Source organism: Dreissena polymorpha, chromosome 4 (genome assembly GCF_020536995.1).
Source record: "Dreissena polymorpha isolate Duluth1 chromosome 4, UMN_Dpol_1.0, whole genome shotgun sequence".
Taxonomy (NCBI): domain Eukaryota; kingdom Metazoa; phylum Mollusca; class Bivalvia; order Myida; family Dreissenidae; genus Dreissena; species Dreissena polymorpha.
Genome location: NC_068358.1, coordinates 112,903,993 through 112,923,626, shown reverse-complemented (window position 1 = coordinate 112,923,626; position 19,634 = coordinate 112,903,993). Strand labels below are relative to the sequence as shown.

At 36.5% G+C, this 19,634-nt stretch overlaps 1 protein-coding gene across 2 annotated transcripts in view; it reads left to right on the top strand.

Moving 5' to 3' along the window:
• Window positions 1-19,634, top strand: part of LOC127877995 (protein SDA1 homolog) — a 58,807-nt gene that overhangs the window by 16,234 nt on the left and 22,939 nt on the right. For both annotated transcript variants that reach the window (XM_052424345.1, XM_052424346.1), the window contains exons 2-10: window positions 3,677-3,781; window positions 5,115-5,213; window positions 6,543-6,725; window positions 7,293-7,358; window positions 9,673-9,765; window positions 11,476-11,550; window positions 13,168-13,269; window positions 15,692-15,764; window positions 16,460-16,563. In XM_052424345.1, the coding sequence (XP_052280305.1) occupies window positions 3,677-3,781; window positions 5,115-5,213; window positions 6,543-6,725; window positions 7,293-7,358; window positions 9,673-9,765; window positions 11,476-11,550; window positions 13,168-13,269; window positions 15,692-15,764; window positions 16,460-16,563 (900 nt within the window). The remainder of the gene's footprint in view (window positions 1-3,676; window positions 3,782-5,114; window positions 5,214-6,542; window positions 6,726-7,292; window positions 7,359-9,672; window positions 9,766-11,475; window positions 11,551-13,167; window positions 13,270-15,691; window positions 15,765-16,459; window positions 16,564-19,634) is intronic.

The window sequence follows — 19,634 nt, the reverse complement described above, 5'->3', positions numbered from 1 at the left end:
ATTTTGTTTCACAATCACTTACGTTTGTTTCTGTTTTTTTTAATGCACCTGTCTTTTCATTATGAATAATAAACTAAACCAGTTTCAGTGACACCAGTGGAATATATAATGTGCACTTTGAAACCCAATATTTTGTTTCTAAATGTTTATTCTTTAAATTCCTGTATAAAAAAAGTAAATTTAATTGCATACGCCATGAAATCTAAGAAAGACTTGACAGACAAATTGTCTGAATAGATTAGAATCTGTTCAGATATTGTGTCAATGTGTAAGATGAGGGATGCACATTTTTAAATTTTGAATTTGATGGTTGTACATCGTGTCTTTATCATACTTCATCTTTTTGTGAGATTTGTCTGACTGTCATACATGTTTCGTGGTTATTTATGCACTATTTTCAATTCCATGGGTATCAAAATTTAAATTACCCATTTCTTGTGCTGTCCAATGTCAATTTGTTCTAGCCCAATTTGCGGAAACCTTTACCCTTTCCCACTTACACGGCCGTTAATCACGCGCGCCTCCTCTTTTTTGAGATGCATTAATAAATGAGTCAATGCTACTTCCGAGGTGGCGCTCAGGCCCGGATGTTTTGAAATGTAACGGATAATTTTACAGGGTGATTAGGTTTTATATGTTCTTTCAACATATTTCGCATTATTTTAAAAATCGGCCAATGCAGTGCGATTACGCGAAGATTTATTCATCAAAAAATGTACAGAAACATACAATCACAACCCAATTGGAAATGTGAGGACCTTTATAATTTGTTGCATGATAGAATTGTGACAGCAAATCGATGTATTTTGCCATCGTGACGAGCAAAATAACAGCAAATTAAATCGCTAATTACATATAACGATTGCTTTGAACATGTACAAGTTAATGCGTACACAAAAACATCGGCAATAGATACATTTGCATTTTTCAAAAAGAGATGGAGCCAATGCCAAGGAGGTGGCGCGCAGCTTAGGAGGTGGCGCCAATGCACGTGTATAGCTATTTTAAAGTGATATATTTTATGTTATGGTTTCTATAATGTTTACAAGACTTGCATTATTTTTATTAAGTTGACTTCTTCATCACCTTTGAGTCGCGTGCATTTTTAATAAGAACAAGTAATGTTCTAATAATGTCTTGATGGTTTTAAACGTTCATCTTTGTATGATAAGAACATTAAAAATGAATTATACAAAAAAGTTAACGGAAAAAGACTGAGCTACCTTTTTTTTTTTTAGTTGATCGTAGGAAAAAAACATATATGACCCTTATCAAGGTTCGTTGTCCTTGGTCTTTCAGTAAGTTAAGCATTTGGATTAAGATACACAAATCATAGCTACAAGAAGAAGTATACTTTTATATTTATTTCGTGAATTGCCATACTGTATACATATATTGTGGTCGATGAATTATTTTGATTATGCTGAACATTAAGTTATTGGTTTTATCGAGTATTACAAATTGTTGGTATATATCGCACAATATGTTTTATTCATGTTGATGACTTTTTAATTGAGAATATCAATTATATAATTATAAAAAAATACTAATTCTTATTTATTACAGAATGTGTTAAGGTTCTGTAAAGATTTTGGCCTTCGAATGTACGGTGTTTTTTTTTAATATTACTAATAACTTTATCTATCAAATGTTCATCATGCGATATTGACATTGCGATATGACTGTAAATTGATACATCTTGCATTGGCGCCACCTTCTTTCATTAGCGCCACCTCAAGTGCATTGGCTCCATCTCTTTAGGAAAAATGCAAAATTAGCTACTTCGTCGGAAAGAAGCCAATACTTGTGTGCATGCAGCATCAAATGTATTTTGTACACAATCGTTTGATGCCGTTTGCGATTTATTTGGGTGAACATTTTCTTGTCACACAAGAAAAACTCATCGAAATTCTTTTTAAAACTCCACAATGCCTCTACTTATAAAGGTTCTCACGTTTTTAAATTGGTCGAGGGTGTATGTTTCTGTACATTTTTGGATGAATAAATCTTCACTGAATCACACTACATTGCCAGATTTTAAAAGTAATCCGAAATATGTTGAAAAACATATAAAACCTAATCACCCTGTAAAATTATCCATGAAATTTAAAAACATCCGGGTCTGAGCGCCACCTCGGAAGTTGCATTGGCTCATTTATTAATGCATCTCAAAAAAGAGGTGGCGCGCATGATTAACAGCCGTGACTTAGATGCAAAGTGAAAACGGCTATGTGCAAACAGCATAAAACCAGAACAGTCTGGGAGTAACTCACAGTCTCTTCAGGTTTTATGCTGTTTGCTGCTCATCAGTATCTAAGGGTTGAAAATGAAGCCTTTAAAACTTGAATCAAGTAAGAAAGGTCTATAATAAAATTTAACTTTCTAAGGGATTACAGACACGTCAAAATACGTATCCAAGTGGTTAAGGGTTAAAATAGCATGGTCAGGATGGTCAGGTTCATGTGTATGCATGCATCAGGACTCAAAGACAAAGGTCAAGTGTATGTGGGTGTGTGTGTCTGAGCTTGCCAGGACTGTTACTTTGTCTTTTATCATGGAATTTTCCCACAAATTCTCACCATGCTTACCGGTAGTCACAATTTAACATTATTCTCCCGGCCACATAGGGTAAGATCACTCCTAGTGGTTAAAAACTGTCCCAACTGTCCATATAATACTTTAATAATGCCCCCCTTCGAAGAAGAGGGGGTATATTGTTTTGCACATGTCGGTCCGTATGTCAGTCCACCAGATGGTTTCCAGATGATAACTCAAGAACGCTTACGCCTAGGATCATGAAACTTCATAGGTACATTGATCATGGCTGGCAGATGACCCTATTGATTTTGAGGTCACTAGGTCAAAGTGACTCGTTCTTGGATGCAGTTTAGGACCACATTTGCAGATTATATTATGTACTGGTGTCGTGGGGTCTCCGTCCCCACCAGATGGTTTCCGAATGATAACTCAAGAACGCTTACGCCTAGGTTCATGAAACTTCATAGGTACATTGATCATGACTGGCAGATGACCCCTATTGATTTTCAGGTTACTAGGTCAAAGGTCAAGGTCACAGTGACTCGAAATAGTAAAATGGTGTCCAAATGATAACTCAACAATACTTACGCCTAGGATCATGAAACTTCATAGGTACGTTGATCATGACTGGCAGATGACCATTGATTTTCAGGTCACTAGGTCAAATTTCAAGGTCACAGTGACTGGAAACAGTAAAATAGTTTCCGGATGATAACTCAAGAATGCTTACGCCTAGGATCATGAAACTTCATAGGTACATTGATCATGACTAGCAGATGACCCCTATTGATTTTTAGGTCACTTGGTCAAAGGTCAAGGTCACAGTGACAAAAAAACGTAATCACACAATGGCTGCCACTACAACTGACAGCCCATATGGGGGGCATGCATGTTTTACAAATAGCCCTTGTTATTGAAGAGAAAATAAATAAATTTTAGCATTTTTACAACTTATAATTACACTCACATCATGCAAAAATGGATCTTATGCCCTGTGTCATAAAGTGGCCAGGGTGGGTCAAGACAAGCCTTTTAAGTTGCCCTGTCTGCGCAGGCTGGTCTTGAGTAAACCTTGCCGCATATAGCATAAGACGCATTTTCACATTATGCAGCTCAGAAATGTATTGTTGTTTTTCAGTTCCTTCAACAGTACAGACACTACCAGTCAAATATGCATATCTTCCACCTCAAACCATCACAGTTCTCCAAGACTCTAGATGAACTGCTGATGTTCCTAGCACAAGTAAGTGCTCTAGTCAATTCTAGCAGTCTTTGAATTATGATTGACCTTGTTCTGTGTTTGTATGAGTATATGACCACCACCAAAACAATATATGGTTCCTTTTGACCTGTTCAATTGAGTACCTAATTGCTAGCCTAAATAAAAAATTAAGTAACCAGTTAAATGAAGCTCAAAATTGCCAATTATATATAATATATTGCAAAGCTTTGTGGTCAGTATTTGATCTAGAACTTTCAAAGTTATGTTTGAATGTGGAAAATTAATAACAGACTTGTGTGGCTATAAAAGATTAAATTAGCAGCAATCAAGTTTGTCTTAGAACTCAGATATTTGACTACTGTTTTCACGGAAGAGAATATCTGACCATGGCCCTAAACAAAATCTCGCTAGTTAAAGGTGACATGAACTTTTAATATCGCCTGTAGTGCATGGTTTGTTGTCAACATTTTCATGTTAACATTCTACGGGTTTCATTTACTGTCCAATCTTCATTAAACTTGGTCAGAAAAATATTCCCAATAATATCTCAGTCGAGATCAAAACTGGACCACTTGAGGTAAAACACTAGGTCACTAGATCAAAAATAATAAAGCTTTGTTGACTCTATAAAAAAACACATTTAAATCTTCATGAAACTGTCTGAGAACATTTGTAATAATGATATCTGGGCCAAGTTTGAAAATGGTTGCGGCCCTTGAAAAACATTGCTGCAAGAAGGTGGGGCAGTTTTCCTTATATGGCTTTAGTGAAACATTTTTAACACCCTGGAAGTCACATATTTAGTCCACTCTTTATGAAGTATATTCAGAACATTTATTGTAATGGTATCTAGGCAGGGTTTTAAAATTGTTACTGTCCGTTGAAAAATAAGCCTGTAAGGAATCGGGGAAGTTTTCTGTTAACCCTTTGCATGCTGGGAAATTTGTCGTCTGCTAAAATGTCGTCTGCTTAATTCCTAAAATTAGCATTTTCTACGATTTTTTTTCAAAGAATATTATCAGAATAGCAAACAGTTTGGATCCTGATGAGACGCCACGTTTTGTGGCGTCTCATCTGGATCCAAACTGTTTGCAAAGGCCTTCAAAATTCGGTTCCCGCACTGAAAGGGTTAATGGTTATGGTGAAACCTTGTTTACAAGCTAGAAGCCATGTTTTTGTCCAATCTTCATGAACTTTGGTCAGAACATTTGTTCTTATGATATATTGTCTGAGTTTGAAAATGGTTCTGGTTTTCAGAAAAAGAAGGTTGCCAGTGGGACAGGTCAGTTGTCCTTATATGTCTATAGTGAGACCTTGATAATTTTAGTTCAATGAACTTTTATATAACATCCAGGTCGCCCACTGCTATCCAGACGAGACAAAGGATTTTGCCCTTGACATTCGAGATGCTCTTCAGCGCCATTGCACAGTGCTGGACAGGACTCTAAGAATGGTAATAATTGCTCACTGGGTCGGTGGTTTGCAATAGTTTTGCCTTAACCCATTCATGCCTAGCGTCCTGAAAAAATGGGTTAATAGTGTTACATGTTTGACTATTAATCCATCAGGTACACATTTTGACTTTTTTTTTCTTTAGAAAATCAAATTTAATCAACCTATTCCCACTCAGAAGCAAAGTGAAAATAGCTAAGTAAAAACAGCATAAAACCAGAACAACCAGTCCAGGTTTTATGGTGTTTGCTGCTCATCAGTATCTAAGGGTTATAAATGATGCCTTGAAACTTGAATCTAGGAAGAAAGGTCTTTAATTGTCCCCTACTGGTTTCACCGGAGGGGACTTATGGTTTTCGCTCTGTGCGTCAGTCGGTCCGTCAGTCTGTCACACTTTTCTGGATCCTGCGATAACTTTTAAAGTTCTTAATATTTTTTCATGAAACTTGAACCATGAATAGATGGCAATATGGACATTATGCACGTCATTTCATTTTGTTCCTATGTCAAAAATTCTGGTTGCTATGACAACAAATAGACTAGAAATACGGCTGAAAATGGTGGTTTTCTGGATCCTGCGATAACTTTTTTTTTAGTTCTTAATATTTTTTCATGACACTTGAAACATGGATAGATGGCAATATGGACATTATGCATGTCATTTCATTTTGTTCCTACGCTGGGTGTGTTAGGTGACAAAGACAACAAACTGTTACAAAACCACACAATTATGGCAATTTTTTTAATTAGGTCATTCGTAGTCTGCATAATTTTACTAATTTTACCGCAGGTATTAAATGCCTACAAGTTGTTCGTGCAAAGCATACACTGTCATTAGCCAATATCAAAAATCTAATACAACAACACTCCGCCTTAAGGTGGGCTTAAGTTGGGTAAATATATACATGTAAGTGACAGAGGATCATAAATTGGCTCTCAAAATTTGGCAAACTCAATATCGCTTTGATCTAAAGAATGGCTAGTTGAAGGTACTGGAAAAATACACTAATTGGAAAATTAAAACACCCTGTGGACTCTGATTTGGTTATTGAAGCGCCCCAGCGAGAGACCCTTAAATGGCTTTTGGAAAGCTTTGAGTTTGGCCTGTTTAGACAGCACATTGGGACAACAATTTCAGCTCAAACTGCTTTTTCAAAGAAGAGACTTCCTTTAAGCATAAAATGCCATTAAGTGGGAAGTTTGGTTCCTAATAAGCCATTCTGGACTGCACAGGCAAATCTGAGGCTTCACTTTATGCACTTGCGATAAGCCTAGATTTTGTGGAAAAATACTTAAATATATAGGCTATAAGTAATCTTTCAAATTGCAGACATTCTGCCAGGCGCTGATCTTGCTGCGTAACAAAGGGCTGATAGCCGCCACCAGTGTGCTAGAGTTGTTCTTTGAGATGTTCCGCGTACAGGACAAGCTCCTCAGGAAGACCCTGTACACGTACATTGTCAGTGACATCAAGACCGTCAACCAGAAACACAAGAACGCAAAACTCAATACAGTAAGTAGAGTGCTTCATTTTCTGCTCATTTTTGTAAAATTTAACATTTGTGAAAAATAGTGCTATATAAAAAAAAATAAGTGATTCATTTCAATGTAAATGGTTTTTTATTGAAATTTGTGAATGAAATGGAGAGTCAAGGATGCTAGAATAAAAATGGCAACTTAATTTAGAAATCATTTCATTATAAGTCCTGTAGAATTTTCTATAGAAAGGAAAAATATAAAAACAAACAAACAAGAATAAAGATATATAAACAGCCTCATGCAAAAATGTGTTTTATGCCATATGCGGTAATCCTAGCTCCAGACAGGAATGCACATTTGCACAGTCTTGTAAAGAGCTATGCTGTCTAGTATTGAGATCATGAAACCTTGCATGACTTTATAGCAGACAAGGGAGCTCTTGGCCTCAATGGGCAAAGGTTCAGGCTTGTCTCAAGCTACGCAGGCAGCATATGGTGTAAGACCCATTTTTGCAAGATGCAGCCCATTAATTGTTGTATGTTATGCTTGTGTTTGTCACGAGTTCTATTTAATAAATCTGCATCAATACTTTTTTTTGTAGACGCTGCAGAACTTCATGTACACCATGTTGAAAGATAACAACCCAGTGGCAGCTAAGATGTCATTGGTAAGTGAGATATAAGAATCCACTTCCAATAGACAATTTATTCAATGTATTTCACTTTAAACAGGGCTCTGCTGGCTAAAAAATGTATGTAGCCTAATTTACCTTGTTAAGTCTGAATTCTTATTATTTTGAATATTTAAACAACCAATGCGAAAGACATCGGACCTCGGACAAATCCGATAAAATTCGACGAGGTCCGATAATATTTCCCAAATTGTCGGACCTCGTGTCCGACAAGAAAAAAAAAAAAAACAATATGTTAAACTTTGATTAAAAATGAACACGAAACTAGGAATATTAAAAAAAGGTCTAATTCATGTTTATTTTACTTCGATAGATTATTTAACTTTAAAATCAATTTTCCAACCAGTCGAACTGGCTGTCTTTGCTGGTGACGTAACAAACTCCAAGCGCGATTCTTAGAACCAGTTAAATATTGCACATTGTTTCGTGACGTAGGCGACGCATCAATGACATCATGGTTGAATTAAATTTTACTGGTTTCGAGCATTGTGATGATCGTAAATAGAAAGCGGGGAACCACACGACCGTTGCCTGTCCCGTGTCAAGATTTGATGAAGAAGTAGATTAGCGTTTAATTCGTACTAATATTCGCTCTATATATCGACTTTACTTGCTACGGAATTTCTTAGCTGGATCACAAAATTACAGCTCCCGCGAATAAAATTCGTAGCGAGTCAAGTCGAGATATGAAACTAATATTAATACAAAATAAACGCTAATCACTTTCTTACTGATATCATGATATGGCTGGAAAGTGAGCGGCATTTAAAATTTAACAACTTTTAATAAAACGGCGAAACATACTTGTCTCGGCACGGACGAAAAACGAGGTCCGATAAAATCTGGCGAGGTCCGACAAATTTTAAAAGTTATCGGACCTCGTGTCCGACAAGATTTTTGCGTCTTTCGCATTGGTTGATTTAAATGGTAATTATGAAGAAAACCTTGTAGCCAAATGGAAATTTCCTGAGCCAAATTCATTATTTATTGGCTATTTTGACGATGGCAGCGCAAGCCCTGTTAAAGAACAAGTTTTCTGTAAAATAAATGTAATTCACGCTTACACGCTTACTGGTATTTAATATATGAATGAATGCTTTTTATAGACCCTTTAAAACAAAAAGTGGAGATTGGCAATCTCTGGGAGAACGATGTCCTCTAAATAACTCAAATAGTTTGAATCAGATCATAATACAAACTTGATAATAATGTTGATGGGCATTACATCTCAACCAAGTTTGATAAGCAGCCAGATTGCATCAAGCTTTTCTGAATGGCCCTTAACCCTTTCCCACTCAGAGGCAAAGGGAAAATGGCTATGTGCAAACAGCATAAAACTAGAAAAGCATGCGAGTAACTCGCAGTCTGTTCAGGTTTAATGCTGTTGGCTGCTCAACAGTATCTAAGGAATGGAAATGAAGCCTTTAAAACTTAAATCTAGTAAAAAAGGTCTTCAATAAAATATAATTTTCTAAGAGACTACAAACACGTCAAAATCCAAATTGGGACAGGGTTAAATTAAAAACAAATAGCCAGTTTTACCATGTCTTCTCTCATGTTTACCTTATTTTGACACGCAATTCTGTTTTAGCCAAATCAGGAGTTATAAGCATAGGTTGAAGTATTGAGGTGTGATGACACATCTGTAAATAAAGTGAAACACATCATATGAGCCGTGTTCTGTGAAAAGAGGTTTAATACATGTGCGTAAAGTATCTTCCCAGATAAGCCTGTGCAGTCCACACAGGCTTATCAGGGACAACACTTTACGCACATGCATTAAACCCCTTTTTACAGAGCACAGCTCATATACAAACGGGTCCATGCCTTTTGTGGTCCTGGTAGCACCAATCCAGCATGGTCTGGGCAGTCTGCTGACTATAAAGTCTATAGTTAAAGCTGCTATAGTCTATAGTTAAAGCTGCTATAAAGTCTATAGTCTATAGTTAAAGCTGCTATAAAGTCTATAGTTAAAGCTGCTATAAAGTCTATAGTCTATAGTTAAAGCTGCTATAAAGTCTATAGTCTATAGTTAAAGCTGCTATAAAGTCTATAGTCTATAGTTCAAGCTGCTATAAAGTCTATAGTCTATAGTTCAAGCTGCAATAAAGTCACTCAAGGATTTAAAGTCTCATTAGCATACAGGGTAGCTATTGACCGGACAGTGCGGATGCGCAGGCTGGTCCTGAGCTATACTTGCTGCATATGGCATAATACTCATTTTAGCATGACACGACTTAAATGGTTCTGAGGTTTTTTTACACAGTATATGATTTGTTTGTGTCCCTAGGATGTAATGATTGAGCTGTACAGACGCAATATCTGGAAGGACACCAAGACTGTGAACGTGATTACAACAGCCTGCTTCTCTAAGGTTACCAAGGTAACGCTATTTATCTTTCAATATGTTATTAATAACAATATCACGTTATTCTATTTAAAATTGAAAATGTAATTGTAACACCAGTATGAGAAGTATGTTGTTCTTTTTATAGTCTGCTAGTAAATATTATTTCAAAACGTTATTCTGGTAATTAACCCTTTCGCTTTCAGAAGTAAAGTGCCTTAGCAAATTATATCTAACTTAAGACCTTTCTTACTAGATTCAAGTTTTAAAGACTTCATTTCCAAACTTTAGATACTGATGAGCAGCAAACAGCATAAAACCTGAACAGGCTGCGATTTACTGGTGGACTGCTCTGGTTTTATGATGTTTGCACAGAGCTATTTTCACTTTCCTTATGAGTGGGAAAGGGTTAAAATAGAAAAATGGTTTCCATTCAATAATCTTAGTTAGATGAGAGTTATGGTGCTGTTATTTTTGGTTGAAGGTAGCTTATATGCAGATCTTGCTAAGTTATTAAATTTATCTAAATTAATTAATTTAGTTTTGAAAATTTTAAAATCTTATTTGTTGATATGCTCACATTTTATTCCTGTGTTGTCATTGTTTAGTTGACATAAACTATATAAATACTACAGATATTTGAATTCAAAGATGTCTGTGTGTTCATTATCGCAGGTGACTGACAGATAATGTATATTATATCAAAGCAAAGAATAGTCAAACATGCTGTCCAGGGCCCGTATTCACCAACCAATTCTTAGACTTAAGAATAAAGAATAGAAAAAAATGCGTTCAATGTTTGAATATACACAAGCTTCCATTGGTGATTATGTCATCCACAAAATGTTCTATAAGAATAATGATGAAGATAAAAGTGGTTAATACCATGTTTGACTCAAAATTAATGAAATAATTGAATATTCTTATTTAAAGAATTATCTTTATTCTTAGACTTAAGTCTAAGAATTTTTTGGTGAATTTGGGCCCTGGAACCCCTCTTTTTAACAAAAAGAAATTCATTTTAAAGCCAACCTTTAGAGAAGGCAGAAAACAGCAGTCTGTATGTCTTTATGACTTTCTAGATGTCTGTCAGAAAATTCTTGTCTCTGCGATATCTGCCTTATAATGATAGAGTACAAAATAACTTTGCAGTAATGTAAACCATCATATTAGGAACTGTCACATTTAACACTCGTCTCCCTAGCTCAAATGTCAAGGTCACATTTAGAAAATTAAGGTCTAGTTTGGCCATAAAACATCCTGTTCAGACTGTGACTATGGCATTCATCATGCAGTTTTTAAATAACATATGACCGTGTTGAGGCGCAGGCCTACACCAAAGGTCAAGGTCATGATGAGTATTCAAACGTATAATGTTGCCATAACAGCTTGTTTTTGACATAAGTGGAGTATTGAAACCAAAAGGGAATGTGGGTTCATCTGTGCCATATGGACACATTTATTGTCCAGTTGTTCATATCACTTTTTCTAAGATGAGTGATGATGTTGTCTATCTCTTCAAGAATATGAAACATTGATCTAGGTTATAAATATGAACAGATATTATAACATGGGTACCTCACCTTTAAATCACAACAATTGCAGTTAAATATTATTTAAAGACTTTAATAACCAATTAAGAATTTTACAAAACATCACAGAAAATGGTTTAAATAAGTATGAAATACTCTTTAATACTTGCATTATAACTTTCCTCCACATATAACAGTTTGTGCATGTTCACAGATATTGGTGGCTGGGCTGAAGTTTTTCCTTGGGACGGACGAGGAAGAGGATCACAGTGACAGTGAATCAGATCAGGTTAGTGCAGAAATGTGGCCTCGCTGTGGGATAACAGGGCTTAATGCATGTGCAGTAAAAAAAAAAATTGTTTGGAAGAGACTTACCTGAAACAAAAATTCCTTGAAAGTGGAAAGTTTTGTTCCTGATTAGCCTGTGCAGACTTCACAGGCTTACCTGGGACAACACTTGGAACAAGCATTACGCTTACCTGGGACAACACTTGGCACAAGCATTACGCTTACCTGGGACAACACTTGGCACAGGCTTGCCTGGGACAACACTTGGCACAAGCATTAAGCTTACCTGGGACAACACTTGGCACAAGCTTACCTGGGACAACACTTGGCTTACCTGGGACAACACTTGGCACAGGCTTACCTGGGACAACACTTGGCACAGGCTTACCTGGGACAACACTTGGCACAGGCTAACCTGGGACAACACTTGGCACAAGCTTACCTGGGACAACACTTGGCACAGGCTTACCTGGGACAACACTTGGCACAGGCTTACCTGGGACAACACTTGGCACAAGCTTACCTGAGACAACACTTGGCACAAGCTTACCTGGGACAACACTTGGCACAAGCATTAAGCTTACCTGGGACAACACTTGGCACAGGCTTACCTGGGACAACACTTGTCACAGGCTTACCTGGGACAACACTTAGCACAAGCATTAAGCTTACCTGGGACAACACTTGGCTCAGGCTTACCTGGGACAACACTTGGCACAGGCTTACCTGGGGCAACACTTGGCACAGGCTTACCTGGGACAAAACTTGGCACAGGCTTACCTGGGACAACACTTGGCATAGGCTTACCTGGGACAACACTTGGCACAGGCTTACCTGGGACAACACTTGGCACAGGCTTACCTGGGACAACACTTGGCACAGGCTTACCTGGGACAACACTTGGCACAAGCTTACCTGGGACAACACTTGGCACAGGCTTACCTGGGACAACACTTGGCACAAGCTTACCTGGGACAACACTTGGCAAAGGCTTACCTGGGACAACACTTGGCACAAGCTTACCTGGGACAACACTTGGCACAGGCTTACCTGGGACAACACTTGGCAGAGGCTTACCTGGGACAACACTTGGCACAGGCTTACCTGGGACAACACTTGGCACAACCATTAAGCCAAGTTTGCCAAGAACGTGGCTCATATATAAGTGGATGTTGATTTGTCTCATGAAAGAACCCACACACTTATGAAACTATGTAATGTTTAATCCTTTATCAACTCATGCAGTCTTCAGTTGCTAAACAAGGTTTACCACTTTCAATTTGTTGTAATTTTAGGGGTTAGTCTACCCTAAATGTCTACACTGATTTTTTACCTTAATTATTGCACAGGCATTGAGTCTCAAAACAATTTCCATTTGTTGGCTTTGGTAAAATAAGGCGCTGTTTTCAATCTATTAGTTTTCCCAATTTATTTCACTGGTTATGCTGTGGTAATAAAAATGGGGATTCACTTAACCAGTGTTCAGTATTAAAATTGGGATTCACTTAACCGGTTTTCAGTATTAAAATGGGGATTCACATTACCAGTATTATGGTCTATATTGCAATTCTGCCGCATTCACTCAGAGGGTGAGTTAACTACCTTGTATTTTCCGCAGGATGAGCAAAAGACGTCTAAAGAACTCCTGACAGGTTTCCGTGTGGGCAAGAAGACCAGGAAGAGGCAGAAGAAGCTCAAGAGGGCGCTGCAAAATATTGACGTATGCCTTGGTTTTTAGTAGATAAGTCAAGTTTTGGGAAAACTGTGCTTAATGCATGAGTGTTGAGTGTCATCTGAGATAAGACTGTGCAGTCTGCACAGTCTAATCAGGTACGACACTTTCCGCCAACACTGGATTTTTTTGTTTAGAATAGAGATCTTTAAAACAAAAATTTCTTAAAAGCGGACAGTTTTGTCCCAGATAAGCCTGTGCAGACTGCACAGGCTAATCTGGGATGACATTAAAAAGAGTTTACACAGAATGAGGTTTATAATATTATGAATCAATATGATTATTTGCTAGACCTAAGCTCATTAAATTAGAAACTGCTTTCTTCCAGAAGAGTTAGGTTAAGTTATAAGTTCTACATCCCTGGAAATTCTTTTTAACTAACATACTAAGACTGTGAGTGTTAATATTGTTAGGAAATAAAATGCTTCATGAAGTCGATAATACAATTAAAGGTAAAACTATTTTGTCTTTATATATATTTAAAACATTACATATGAGTTATATAATAAGCAGCAATCTAGAACAGCTCTGCACTGAGCTTATTCAATATATATGTGACACATAATGATGGGCTTAGAAGAACAACACCATACAACACCATATTAAAAAAATAAAATGATATAATAGGGCTGTGCTCTGTGCAAAGGGGTTTAATGCAAAAAGGTTAGTCTCAGATTAGTCTGTTCAGTCCACACAGGCTTATCAGTGGCGACACTGCACTTTTATGGTATTTTTTGTTTACAGAAAGTCCGTACTTAGCAAAAATCAAGTTTAGGCAGAACATTTCTGCACAGGCTAATCTGGGACAACACTTAACGCATATGCATTAAAAAAAACTTTTTTATAGAGCACGGCTTAATTATAATTTATGCAATTATTATACCCCCATTACCAATGGTAATGGGGGATATATAGGAGTCACTTTGTTGGTCGGTCTGTTCCAAAATGTCTTCCGATCTTCACCAAACTTGGTCACAAGTTGTATCTAGATGATGTCTAGGTCAAGCTTGAATATGGGTCATGCCGAGTCAAAAACTAGGTCACGGGTCACTTGCGTTTTAAACGGAAAGTTTGTCCGGACCATAGCTATGTCAATTATCATTATACTTTAAACTGACTTAGTACATTTGTTCACCATCATGGGAGGGTGTGTCGTAAAAAACAGTACGTCATTATCTCCAAGGTCAAGATCACACTTGGAGTTCAAAGGTCAAATGCTTGTCCGGGCCATTACTTTATCATTCATTGTGAGATTTTAAAATCATTTGGCAAATGTGTTCACCATCATTGGAAGGTGTGTCGCACGAAAGAATTAAGTCAATATCTATTACCAATGGTAATGGGGGCTATAAAGGAGTCACTTTGTCGGGCCGTCCCAAAATTTCATCCAATCTTCACCAAACTTGGTCAAAAGTTGTATCTAGATGATGTCTAGGTCAAGTTTGAATATGGGTTATGCCGGGTCAAAAACAAAGTCACGAGGTCACTTAGTGCGTTTTAAACTGAAAGTTTGTCCGGACCATAACTATGTCATTTATCATTAAACTTTAAAATGACTTAGTACATTTGTTCACCATCATGGGACGGTGTGTAGTCAAAAAATTTATGTCAATATCTCCAAGGTCAAGGTCACACTTGGAGTTCAAAGGTCAAATGCTTGTCCCGGCCATAACTTTATATTTTATTGTGAGATTTTAAAATCATTTGGCAAATTTGTTCACCATCATTGGACGGAGTTTCGCACAAAAGAATCGATATATCCAAGGTCAAGGTCACACTTTAAGTTCAAAATTCAAAAATGGCCATAAATGAGCTTGTCCTGGCCACAACTATGTCATTCATTATGAGATTTTTAAAATCATTTGGCACATTTGTTCACCAACATTGGATGGTGTGTCGCGCAAAGGAATTACGTTGATAACTGCAACTTCAAGGTCACACTGAGTTCAAAGGTAAAAAATGGCCATAAATGATTTTGTTCAGGCCATAACTATGTCATTCATTGTGAGATTTTAAAATCACTTGGTACATTTGTTCACAATCATTGGACGATGTGTCATGCATAAGAATTACGTCGATATCTCCAAGGTCAAGTTCACACTTGGAATTCAAAAGCCAAAAATGGCCATAAATGAGCTTGTCCGGGCCATTACTATGTCATTCATTGTGAGATTTTAAAATCATTTGGAAAATTTGTTCACCATCATTGGACAGTGTGTCGCGCAAAGAATTACGTCGATATCTCCAAGGTCAAGGTCACACTTTGAGTTCAAAGGTCAAAACTGGTCATAAATGAGCTTGTTCCGGCCATAACTATGTCATTCATTGTGAGATTTTTTTTTGTTATTAAGGTTGTGCTTTGTATTTGTGCTTTAGACTGTGCAAATATTTGGAAATTTTATATTTTTAGAAACACAAGAAGAGCAAGAAGAAATCTGAAGTCTTCAATTTTTCAGCTCTGCATTTGATTCATGATCCTCAAGGTTGTGTGTGGTTTTAATCTACAAAACTCTGTTACATTAATTATCTCCATGGTGACGCAGGCAATTTTGTGATGAGTAAATTAAAATGTGTATACATGTATATAGTATTCCATAACATATTATCTTTCTTTTCTTTTGACTTATTAAAGTAAAAAAATGGCTGGTCATGACTCATCCAGAGAATTACTTTCAATACAAAGTCCAAGTGCTCCACATTTATTACTTGCATATCAACATACAAGTTTCCTTAATTTCAAAAATGCATGCATTCATATAATATGTGCATTTATTTGATACATTTAATGCACTTATAATCAGCATATATTTTGAAAATTATCCATTCATGTTATGTTTGTTATCTTATTTCTGTGAGTTGATATTTCATCTAATTAAATGCACAATACATTTGTTGTTCATGAATTACCCTAGGCTCATCATTATATGAAAAGCACTCTGGGAAAATGGGGCTTAATGCATGTGCTTTAAGTGTTGTCCCAGGATTGCCTGTGCAGTCCTTACAGGACAATAACGGACTTTTGGGGAATTTTCGTTTAAAGAAAGTCTCTTTCAAACGAAAATCCAGTCTGCAAGGGAAGTGTCATTCAGTGCAGACTGCACAGGCTGATCTGGGACGACACTTTACGCATTAAGCCTAGTTTTCCCAGAACCATGCTTATATTCTTCCAACTCTGCAGGGTTCTGTGAGCGGCTGTTCCGTCAGTTGGAAGGCACCACGGAGAGGTTTGAGGTGAAGCTGATGATGGCTGACCTTGTGTCTCGACTCATTGGAGTGCATCAGGTACCGCATGTGAATATGTCATGGATTGATTCAGCCTTGATATTGGAAAACTGTGCTTAATGCATCTACGTTAGGTGACGTCCCACTTTCTGCTTTTTGGAAGTTTTCCTCCACCATAAATTGCTCATAAATTTATAAATTCATTGTCTGTGATGTCATTTCAGCATAAGCTTTCAAATGTGTTCAATTTTAGGCTACATGTATGCCCATAGAAATAGTAATAATTTTTGCATTTGGCATAATATAATCTAATTCTCAGAGTGCTTGTGACACTGGTGTTCTGATGACATATCTGTTGCATTCAATGAACTTGTAATACATCAGATGGATAAAATGAACCTGTTAACACCTCTAGTTCATTAAATGTTGTAATGATACATCTGCTGCATGTTCTTGTGACAGATCAATTTACATTCAATGTTCTTCTGAAACATCAGTAACATTTAATGTTCTTGTGAAACATCAGTTACATTCAATGACATATCAGTTGCATTTTATGTTCTTGTTCTGACATATCAGTTGAATTCAAGGTTCTAATGACATATCAGTCTTATTAAATGTTCTTGTGACTTATCAGTTGCATTCAACGTTCTTGTCACATATCAGTTGCATTCAATTTACTTGTGAGATATCAATAACATTCAACGTTCTTGTGACAGATCAGTTGCATTCAATGATCTTGTGGCATATCAATTACATTCAACGTTCTTGTGACAGACCAGTTGCATTCAATTTACTTGTGAGATATCAATTACATTCAATGTTCTTGTGACAGATCAGTTGCATTCAATGATCTTGTGGCATATCAATTACATTCAATATTCTTGTGACAGACCAGTTGCATTCAATTTACTTGTGAGATATCAATTACATTCAACATTTTTGTGACAGATCAGTTGCATTCAATGTTCTTGTGACATATCAATTACATTCAATGTTCTTGTGACAGATCAGTTGCATTCAATGTTCTTATGACACATTAGTGTTATAATGTTCTTGTGACATATCAGTTGCATTAAATGTTTGTGTAACAGATCAGTTGCATTCTATGTTCTTGTGACTTATCAGTTGCATTCAACGTTCTTGTCACATATCAGTTGCATTCAATTTACTTGTGAGATATCAATAACATTCAACGTTCTTGTAACAGATCAGTTGCATTCAATGTTCTTGTGACACATCAGTTGCATTCAATGTTCTTGTGACAGATCAGTTGCATTCAATGTTCTTGTGACACATCAGTTGCATTCAATGTTCTTGTCACATATCAGTTGCATTCGATTTACTTGTGAGATATCAATAACATTCAACGTTCTTGTAACAGATCAGTTGCATTCCATGTTCTTCTGACACATTAGTGTTATTATGTTCTTCTGAGATTCTCATAAATTCGTTTAAAAATATGTGGGGGAGAGGGGGTACCACCGATTCCGCAGACGTATTTCATAAGCGGCCCGCAATATCTGCGGCCCGTGAAATCTCTCCGCATTTTACACTGGTAGATTCTGCCTAAGCGATATAATTGGCTGTCGTTTCCCAATCTTCCAATTAAAATCGGTTTCTTAAAATGTGTTTGGTATTCAGGGCTCTCAATCTGTCAAATTACAACCGAAATTCGGCAGAATTCCCCCACCTGAAAAGTATACTTTTTTCCCCTTTTGGGGGGAAAAATTCCCCCTAAAAAAAATGATTATTATATCTCAATTCTATTTTAATTTAATCTTGTCAAACATGCTAAATTATGAAAAAAGCAATGAATATAGTGCAAACATGTACAAATGTAATAATTTGAGAGTAAGTAAAAAATCCCCCAAAAAGGGAACCGCTACGAAAATTCCCCCTGCTATGGGTAGCGACCCGCTTCCCCTTAAAAGGATTTAGGGCCCTGGGTATTTCTAAGCTGATTTGTTTGCAAATGGCGCCGTTGTGAAGCAAAAATTAAGATTATTGAAATGACAAATAGCAATCGAATTAACAACTGACATCATATAGTTTTATAGGAATAATGTAATGTGTTTGTCAACGTAAAAGACTACGTTTTAGATACAAGCAACACATATTTTGTTTAGAAATGTACACAGTGAATTTGTGTCACGGAAACCAGTGTTTGCAAATTGGAGTTCAGTCTAATTGCGAAGTAAATCAATTTAGAAGAGTATCGTTTGAACATGAAAATAGACAAACATGATTTTATTTATATGTTAGTGGATTTGTGTATAATCTGCATATTCTGCTTTATTATGTTTGTCACGCTGTTCAGTTAACTAAAATAACACTGAACTTACGATGTGAAATGCAAGAAATTGAAAGGTAAACAAATTAAATATATTAATTTAACTCAGTTTAATACATCATTTACACAAGAAGAACACTCAAATGTGTTAGTTTATATTTAGTCCATTTACTGAAATTCAATATATTGAAAAACTGCTGCTATTTATCACATTAAATACTGTTTACTTTGCAATATCAGTATGTTAAATTTTAATATGTGAATTTTAACAGGTTTTTATAAAGAAATATTGGTATGAAGTTCAAGAAGTTGTTTATTTTATTGTCTGTTTTAAGGTTAGTCATTGCGTTACGCGCGCCATTTGCGTAGTGAAAATCAGTTGACAGAATTTTCCTCCCCTCTGACTTTGCCTCGATCACACCCCTGATTACATTTAATGTTCTTGTGACACATCTTGTGACGTATCAATTACATTCAACGTTCTTGTGACAGATCAGTTGCATTCAATGTTCTTATGACACATTAGTGTTATAATGTTCTTGTGACATATCAGTTGCATTAAATGTTTGTGTGACATATCAGTTGCATTCAATGTTCTTGTGACTTATCAGTTGCATTCAATGTTCTTGTCACATATCAGTTGCATTCAATTTACTTGTGACGTATCAATTACATTCAATGTTCTTGTAACAGATCAGTTGCATTCAATGTTCTTGTGACACATTAGTGTTATTATGTTCTTCTTCTTTCATTGAATGTTCGTGTGGCATATCAATTACATTCAAGGTTCCTGTGGCATATCAATTACATTCAAGGTTCTTGTGGCATATCAGTGGCA